Source organism: Pinus tabuliformis, chromosome 1_2 (assembly GCF_031772625.1).
Source record: "Pinus tabuliformis cultivar Carrire ecotype Pingquan chromosome 1_2, CPIR1, whole genome shotgun sequence".
In the NCBI taxonomy this organism is placed as follows: domain Eukaryota; kingdom Viridiplantae; phylum Streptophyta; class Pinopsida; order Pinales; family Pinaceae; genus Pinus; species Pinus tabuliformis.
This window is the reverse complement of record NC_142298.1, coordinates 85,829,400-85,839,028: the sequence shown is the minus strand read 5'-3', so window position 1 is coordinate 85,839,028 and position 9,629 is coordinate 85,829,400. Positions and strand designations below refer to the sequence as shown.

At 33.8% G+C, this 9,629-nt stretch overlaps 1 protein-coding gene across 1 annotated transcript; it reads right to left on the bottom strand.

Annotated features, from left to right (window-relative positions):
* Positions 1–6,672: 6,672 nt before the first annotated feature.
* Positions 6,673–8,989, bottom strand: LOC149204545 (uncharacterized). Its single transcript, XM_089397155.1, has 2 exons — positions 7,160–8,989; positions 6,673–7,023 (listed from the first exon to the last, which is right to left on the bottom strand). The coding sequence occupies exons 1-2, from the start codon at positions 8,987–8,989 to the stop codon at positions 6,673–6,675; spliced, it is 2,181 nt and encodes a 726-aa protein (XP_089253281.1).
* Positions 8,990–9,629: the final 640 nt, after the last annotated feature.

The window sequence follows — 9,629 nt, the reverse complement described above, 5'->3', positions numbered from 1 at the left end:
AACCTTCTGCTTACATCTTATCTGATTTGTACAGAAAGTAGCGAACCTTCTGCTTACATGTGTTTGTGGAGAGTGGTTTTTGTCACTGTACCACAACTTGCAGTGACAAGCTTTAAAATATTCTGCAGTATTTTATCTATTTTATCTCACTGTTGCAGCAATCTGTACGAATTTTCCTTTGTTTTTTCCTTTGTCCATTTAGGATTTTAGTTCAATTTATATTCTTATCTAGAATTCTCAATGTGTATAATATGTTAACGACGGTGCATTTGTGCAGGGGTTTCATCCATATTGGGATAATAATGGAGAAGTGGAGCGATATCTTTTACCGTTATCCATTGCAGGTATGTATGTTGATATCTGGTTCAGTGTTGGAATTAGCTTCAGGGAGTGTGCTGCTCGCTCTACATTACGGACTCCCTTCCAATAAAAAGCAGACCTGGATGTTCGCTTCTGGCTTTCTTCTCGTAACCATTCCAATCCTGATATCTACTCTACTCATTATTTATGTTATCTTCTTCCACCGTGTTCTGGATTCCGCTCTCTAATTCATTCGCTCACAGTTTACTATTTTGCTGATGGACTCGTTTTCATGAGTTACTGTATACATTTTTAATCATGCTTCAACCAATTTAATGGAAGCAAATTGCAAAAGGCTGCTTATTTGATTCAATGTCTGGTTACATTGTCATGTTGAATAGTCAGGCGTGTAAAATATGTAAATCTATTTTATTTTTTTTTAAATGGGTATAATTTTTTTTTTACAATGTAATATTAAAGATGTGTAAGTTAGATATTAAATTGGTATATGAAATTTTTAATAGGTTGAGTTTTTTTTGAGATAGTTTTATCAAAAAGATTATATGTGATTGATTTAGAGGAAACTGATAGGTTATATAAATCTAATTTTTTTAATATGATGGCTAAATTAAATATTAAATTAGAAATGAGTGTATAAAATTTTTTAATTTGTATTTCACAAGAAAAACACATGTTTTTAACTATTAATAACTTTAATCAACTAATCAATCCTATATCCATTCAGGGATGGAATTTGAGGGGGCAAATTAATTGCCCATCACTAGGTAATTTGAAGAGACTGTCAAAGTTCTTTGTTGAGACTTGCCCATCAAATACAGTTTTAAATTTTACAAGAGAGTCAAGATTCTTAGTTGAAATTGTAAAAACTAATCAAAAAAAATAATGAAAACCTAATCAATTTATATGAAAACCATAAAATTTAACAGATAAATCTATTTTAAAATTTAGTCTGGTTTCCTATTCTCGGAACCAAATTACTATTGTACCTCATCTGAATTTTTGCTTATATTGTGTCAATATAAATTACATGCTTTTTCTTCCCAAAAAAAATCTATTTTAAAATTCCTTATATCCATTGAGCTTCCGACCGAGGAAGACCATCAAACCAATCCTATCTCAAGCTTCAGACCCCGGAAATCGAGGATCTTAGCTTCAATGTCTGATGTAAGCGATCGAGTTAACTCTATCCTCTCTTCCTGGAATGGTCGGCTATAAAGCGATCTATCTCCTGGAAGAAATGTCAGTGAAAGCCGTTAATATCAGGGCCGTATATATAATGCAGCCTATTGAATCCATGGTTACTTTTCATTAATGTTATTTAGAATCAGTGATTTTTAATGCAATTTTATTTTTGGAATTAGCAATTTATATATATATATATATATTTTAATATATTTTTTCAAAAAAAATCTATTTATTTTTTTGATATAATTTGTCTAAAATCTGACAAGAATTCATTGAAATCACAAGCTTATAGGTAAAATCTACACAATAGGAGTGTCTTATAAATTTTTCAGGGTGCTGAGTCAATATATGCAATAAAAAAATCAGTTTAAATAGCAAAATCAAGACCTCACCTCAATTTTTTCTGCTGGATTCCTGCCAAAAAATCTATTAGAAACTTCAAAAAGTCCATTAAAAACAGCTCCTATTCAGAATTTTAATTTTAATTTTATATTGATAATATTTTGAAATATCCTCAAAATCAACGATCCAATTAAACCTATTCAAGATAAAGTAAATACTGATTAAAGTAAATAAAATTCAATAAAACTATATAACTGATTATTGTAGGAATTGTAGGTTCTATAATGTTATATAACAAATTATTTCCATTGACTTTATGTTTTTTTTTTATATTTTTGGCCCTTAATAAATTCTCTGAACAATTTAAACTAATTTAATTAGAGTCTTCGTTAAATTTAAATATTTGAAAAAAAAATTAAACAAAACTTTTCCAAAAAACATCTAAAATCCACGACTTGCCTTGAAAACAGAAAACAATAAGGGTGAATGTGACTAAACCTTATATTTAGCTAGGACATAAAAATGTAGAACAGAGGGGCCAACTGATCTAGTAATTTCAAATAAATGTATGTAACGGATCAAGTTTTCATTGGTAACGGATCAAGTTTTCATTGGCCCCGTTCTCAGGCAAGTCTGCAGGAGCTCATGCTTCTCTGGGTGCGGTTGCTGTCTTTCGATGTGCCTGCCCATCCTTTTTGAGAGTTGTTCGTTTTGTCCATAACAAGATTCTGGGAATATATATATAGAAGAGGAGTAAAATTAATTAGTACACTTTGTTTTTTTTTATTATATTTAAGAATATTTTTTATTTTTATAATCAAATGTGTATGGGGTGGCTCAAAAGGTTAAATCACATTTTGATGTGAAAGTTATTGGTTTGAAATTTTTTGGGTAAAAATCGAGATCACTGGTGTGCCTTAGTGATGGTGCAATTTAGTGGGCAAAAATTAAGCACTGGTGTGGCTAAGTCATGGTGCAATGTCCTAGGTAAGGGTTTCTCAAGCCACGGGTACCTAAAGTCAAATTCAAACAACTTAACAAACCAAATGTTCAAAAAAATTACAACAAAATGATTTGTCCTAATTTAAAGAATTGACCTTTTCAATCTTCATTGAGCTAAGAGGCTCATTCCATCCATACTCAAAGTGGAGTTGACACATATCCCTTTCAAAATACATATAAGATATTCTTTAAATTAAAAAATAATGGCTGCTATTAATCAAAATAAAAAACAAATATACATATTTGGTTAGTTTTATATTAAAGTATTCTAAAACATAGTCCATTATAATTGTACTCTCTTTATTCACAATCACTTATAAATAAAATATTTCCAGTAAAATAATTTCATATCAATTTCTAAAATTCTAAAGTAATTAAAACAAAAACCAAATAAAGTTCATATTACTTATATTTTCACATTTGAATTAGATACTTAAATAACCATTTTAATATCTATGTTAGTTAATTTATTTTAATATCAATTTTAGAGAAAACATAAACATATATGTATATATATGAACACAAAAAAATATTTCAATTTGCAAAGACAGGAAGTAATTGAAAGTAAAAAAATTCAATTCCTTCCCTATAATAATAATACTAACGAGATCTCCAATTAATTCAATTATTAATATAAAATTAATATGTGAAATCGATGCATATTTAGCGGATAGATAGGTTGGTAATATACTTTTTTTGGATGGCTTTGAAAAACTTTAGATGGTTAAGCAACCCGGTTTCCCTTAAGGGCGGGTTGAGACCTGTCCAACTTTGTAATATCTTTTATTTTCAGTAATGGAAAACAGAGTATCGCCTTAGCTTACAAAAAAAAAAATATGTGAAATAAGATATTAGTGATAATTAAAAAATTCAATGAGCATCATAAATAAAATATTTCAATATATGAAATTAAGTAATATTGAAATGTATTTAAAAAAAAAAAAATTAATGTGGAAAATGTAATCCATAGATAAAACACTCAATGGTCATGCTAGCTAAATTATTTCAATGTCAATGACTTACATATTATATATGGTTTAAAATAATAATAACGAAAAAAAATATAATTTTTTTTTTTTTTATTATAGCGTTTAATTATCATTATTTTACATTTTGACCCTTTTATCAAGGGTTGATTTTGAATGCAACAAATATTTTTTGGAATTGCATGTTTAAGTTATTTTATTACGTGTAGCTTGGGTGCCCGGGACAAGCGGGTAGCTTGGATTTTGGTGGAGATTGAATAACAGAACCATCTTATGGAGCACATTGACCTTGAATGGGGGCATTTTAAACTCCACATAACAACTGGACTACTTGGGTTTACCTCATCCAGAGTTTTAGTATTTGGAATCAATTCGTAGTAATCTCACCCATGTTGTCTTAACTATCATCACACTGGACACTTGCTAGAGAGATGCCATCGACGTTTCCATGTTGGTTGGGCAAGGAGACGTGGTGGAGATGGACGACTTTGACTAACGCTTCCACATCATTCGGGTTGAGGTACTACTCCTTTGAATTCTCAGAATTCATCTTTTGTTTCGGATGTACCATCAAATTCTTCTATTTCTCCCTCTTGTTCCCCCCATGGTAGTCGTCACTTTTGGGGCTGCCCTTATGTTCAACTTTTCTATTTTCAGTGTGCTTCTAATCTCAGAGATGTTCCTCTTTTTTCCCTTCTCAGCTTCTCGGACCCTTAAAGCGGATTTTCCCAGTGCAGAGATTCCTTGATGAAAATCATTTCCCTTAATCTTCGTGGCTTGGGGGATGCCACTAAAAAGTCCTCTCTCCGTCATCTCATTCTTTCAATTTGGCCTTTCATTATTCTGTTACAGGAGACTGACTACCATGGAAAAGGCCATTAACTATTTATTTTCCATCTATCCTAATTAGTATGTTGCTGCGGTGGAATCCTATGGATTATCGGGTGGTTTGGCAACCATCTGGGATCCCAAATGGGAAAATTTGATTGCTTATAATGATAAAAAAATGATGTTCTATTAATTAAGTGGCTCTCTAGGTGAGATACCTCGAGAGTGTACAAACACTCATACACACACTGTATTCAATCAGGAGAACAACCTAGTACATATAGGCTTTCACACTAACATGGTGGTTTCAACCACTCCCTAGATAGTAGGATGTGAGACCTAATCTTAAAGTCTCAATCCTATCCTTAAAACAACTAACTGTAACTTTCTCCATTAATTCTAACACTCCCCCTTAATGGAGAAACAATACTGAAAAAAATAACATATGTTTGCTAGTCTAGTCTCAGCTAAGCTTACAATTAAAACATGAAAAAACTTAGTAACAAAGTTTTCATTTTAGTCTTCTTGTAGCAGAGCCCATACTTGTTCATCTTGAGTCGAGGCTTCATCTTTGCTTTCCTCGTCATGAGGTAGTGATATCTCTTCACCTCATTTCTTCCCCAGTGATGGAAAGATTGAATTCTTATTCTCGCCCTTCTCAAGATTATGACAGGTTGGATAGGAGAATTTTCCCTCTCACTATTTCCAGTGTCAACCATCTAAAATTCAGCTATGATGTCTTCATCATTCATTGATGTAACGTCTGCACACATAGCCTCCGCAAGACAAGTCCTACACAGAGGCCATCCTTTTCTCATTAAATTACATAGTCTCAACTAAAGCTGATATAACTTCTCTCTCCATTAGATTATTGACTTAAAACTGGTGTTGCTCGCAGATCCGCAATCAATTCTAGAGATCATAGATCAGCTCTATGACACGACACTCAATGAACCAGGTTGATCAGTCACATAAAAGTGCCCAACCACAAGAAGAGGAGTATAACGTGCACACCGCAGCACACAATCGAGTGATCTCGACTTGGAAGCACCAGTCTCGACCTTCGCTGCTCCACTTTTAGCCCACGAAAAAACAGTCAATGAGACCAAAAAAGGTTGACTTGCAGCTATCTCCTCCCGCACTCTACTACAAGCTACGGAGCTCCACGTGGCTTCACGAACTGGCACCAGTGTCGATTTGGGCAGATCCAAAAGTCCACTAGCTTTCATTGCTTTGTATCCACAAATCCACGAGATTTCAGTGTCACTTTAATAAATCTGCTTTTTTTCATGTTGTGGGCAGATCCATAAATCCACCAAATGGCATACGATCCATGCAAAAAGTTTATCACGACTCTCCGGCAGATTCTAGGCAGCACAACTATCCACTGGCACACATCTCCTCCTAAAACCTTAAATCACACTATGTGCATTAAAACTTGACCAAAATTCCGCACCGATTTAAATTGAGGTAGCGCTCTCACCTCCACATCATCGATCGAGATCAGCAATGCACTACTCCAGCAGATCTGAGAATTCTCACGCTTGTGTAATACCCTTGATGGTTGGGTTTATGACAGCCAACCCACAGTGGATCCACTCCAATCCACACAGACAGCGATAGCGTATTCTACACAGCTATGTTACCAGAAACGAGAAACGGGAAACGAGAACGGTACGAGAAACGAAGTTTGGAGGTTTCGCATATAAGAAACGAGGAGAGAGAAAAACACCATATTAAAGGTGAACAATATAAACAAAGCATTAATCATAAACCTGCAATGTTTTTGCTCATGAAATTGTAAAAAACAATTGTAAATACTAATTTAGTTTTAAGAAAGAAATAATAATTTTGTAGATCCAAAAATTTAGCCATCATTAATTCCAAGAAAATAGCAAACATTGATAAGAATAAGAGATTTGAAATATAAATAATTAAATTTGTTCTTTTCAATATATATGTATCTCTAAAGTCACTTTCAACAATTCATATCAAAATGCAAGTAAACCTAATAATCTAGATTTTGAAGCTCATTTTCTGGAATAGTTGTTGAGCTTGAGCCAATTCCAAAAGAATTATTTTGTTCAATAGACTTCATGGTATCATCAAGCATGTCTTCAACATTGTCTTGTAGCACCTCAAGTGGAAGCTCATCAATTTCGTCATCTTGTGAACCACCATAATCCCACATTCGCGTGGGTCCAGTTTTGTATTCTAGTTGTTGTCGAGATAACAAACGTAGATTTGAATGTACAAACACCAAATCTTGTGCCATTTTTGTGCCTAGGCGATTCCTCTTCATTGAATGGATGAAAGCATATTCACTCCAATTTCTTTTACATGCAGAGGAACTAGTCACCTATAAAATAAAATTAAAATTATGTTAGTCATAGTCAATCAATAAATCTTATAAGATAAATAATCTAAAACGAGCTTTAGAATTAATTGTTTAAACAATAAATCGATACATTAAAGGTATTTTTTGTTAAGAATACCTGTGAAAGCAAACAGATAGCCAAACGATGAAGCAAGGGGGTCCCTATACCATATTGTATCCAGAAGTCGATGGGTCCAAGTTGTTGTCTGTTGTATGCACAATCTTCATTTGCAAAGTGGTCTTCTGATCTCAAATACTTTCCTAACTCAAACCGTAAAGCAGTGTGATCGTGACGATTGTAACACCTACTTATAAAAGTGTTCCAGTTTTGCATAACCTCTACATCTGATGATGGTTTCTTATGAAACCATTTAGGATTGAGTAAAAATGCAATTGAATGAAGAGGGCTATTAAGCATTTTCCACCTTGTCAAACTAAATTCCCACACTTCATTTCTGGTGTCTTTGTCAATCCTAGAATTTTCATCTTCCATTATGTCATGAATCGTCTCTCTCATTTGATCCATGCTCTCAAAGACATCCCCTAAGCATGGTTGATCACTATCAAATATACGAAGGGTGGAAACAATAGGTGTAATAAGGGTAACAATATCCTCCACTCTCCTCCAAAAATTCTCTGAAGAAAGACCAATAATAATGTCCTCAACTTTTAGGCCATCCCCAGTATGAGAACCCTTCCACCTTTGCCAATCCATTGATACCACCATCTCTCTCAAAGATTGATGCATTTTAATAAGGCATTGAATCATAATGAAAGCAGATGCAAATCTAGTTTCGGCACATCGAAGAAGCTGAAGTTTTGCATATTTCCTATAAATTGCTATGGATGTTGCATGATTAATAATAAAGTGCTGTAGCATCTTTGCTGCAGTTATAGTTTTATCAACCCATGCAATGTTATTAATATCATTCAGGAGCAAATTCAAGCAATGCACAGAGCAAGGAGTCCAAAAAATTGTTGGATATTCATCCTCAATCAACTCACCAGCAAGGATATTTTTTGAGGCACTATCTGTAACAATTTGGACCACGTTTTCTCTACCAACCTCCTCTATTGCCTCTTTGAGGAGACCTGTTAGATATGGACCATCTTTTGTCTTTCCTGTAGTATCATAGGATTTTAAAAACATAACTCCTTTTGGACTAGAAACCAAAATATTGATAAGGGGACGATGGTTAACATCTGTCCAACCATCTGAGACAATGGAGACTCTAGATTCCTTCCAACTATCTTTAATGTCTTGAATTCTAGCTTCAACCCGATCCCTCTCTTCAGATAACACGGTTGTCCTCATCTTTTCATAACTAGGAGGCTTGTAACCTTTAGGAGCATTGTTAACTAGATCTCTTACCATTTCTTTCCAATAAGGAGACCTACAAACATTAAAAGATATGCCATTTGCGAAAAAAAATCGTCCAATGGATGCATCGAGATTTCCCCTTCCTTTTACATCCCATAAGTTTTGAAGGTGAGAAACAGAAACTTGATGTTGAGAACAAGAGTGTGGACCACCAATTGTCAGTCCACTAGGATTGTTGCTAGCTTGAACTAAACCTTCAACAATATGTCTAAGCTTTTCAAGTTCATTAAATTTATTAATTAGAGAAGCTTTTTCTGTTTTAGGTACACTGTCACATAAAGTTGATTGTTCTTTTTTCCCCATTCCAAGTAAATGCCATCGAACTCTTCCTACATTCCCCGATTTTTGTTTTTTACAATAAGGGCACAACCAAACCTTTGAACCAGATGATCCACTTGATCCTCCGCTGTAAGATTGAGTGCATTTCACAGCTGCCCATAACCTTGCCTCAAAGGCTTTTTTTGCTTCTTGATATTCTTTGTTTTGGATTTTTTTGGATGCCTCTATGGAAGATTTTTGTTGGGAAAGGGGTGGTCTACTTTGTGACATTGATGAACTTTCTTCCATTGCAATGAGAAATGAGTGGAATAAGAAATAAATGATTCTCTTCTGCAACCAATTTTAATCTGCATAATTTATATTTGAAAATTAGTTACAAAAAATAAAATAAAAAATTGACACTTAATTAGAAAAATATAATTAACTAAAAATTTGAAGAGAAAATCAAAGATAATTTTGGAAAACTTAAACAAAATAAAATTATTTATCTTTTTTCAAATTTTCAAACATCTAAATCACCTTACTTCGAGCATAGGAGGGACTAGCTCCAAAGAAAGGGATCATTGGCCCATCCAATTACCTCCTAGATCCATAGATGCTAGTCCCTTGCTCTGGCAACCCCTCTAGGATCATATAGCTGGACCAACCGCTTGTTCAAGGGAACTTCGATAGTCAGCCAGTGCCTAGTTCACCTCTAGAGGGACCCATTTTAGACAATTCGAGGAAATTAGAAAGGTGCATCTAGAATTAGGATTGCTTCCTCATATCTCCAGATGTCCCTTTCAGAAGGTTCAAATTTGGCAACGAAACTCAAGCTCAAGCTCTATACCCTGCATTTGATACTTTAATAATATATTTTTGCAGTGTTTTCATTTTACCACATACAACTCTGTCAAACTCTGTTGGTTGAGAGTCAAATTTGTGTAGA

Coding starts and splice junctions, on each gene's coding strand:
- LOC149204545 (XM_089397155.1), bottom strand. CDS start 8,989: ATGGAAGAAAGTTCATCAATGTCACAAAGTAGACCACCCCTTTCCCAA. Junction 7,024..7,159: donor CTATCTGTTTGCTTTCACAG/GTATTCTTAACA, acceptor TTTATTTTATAG/GTGACTAGTTCCTCTGCATG.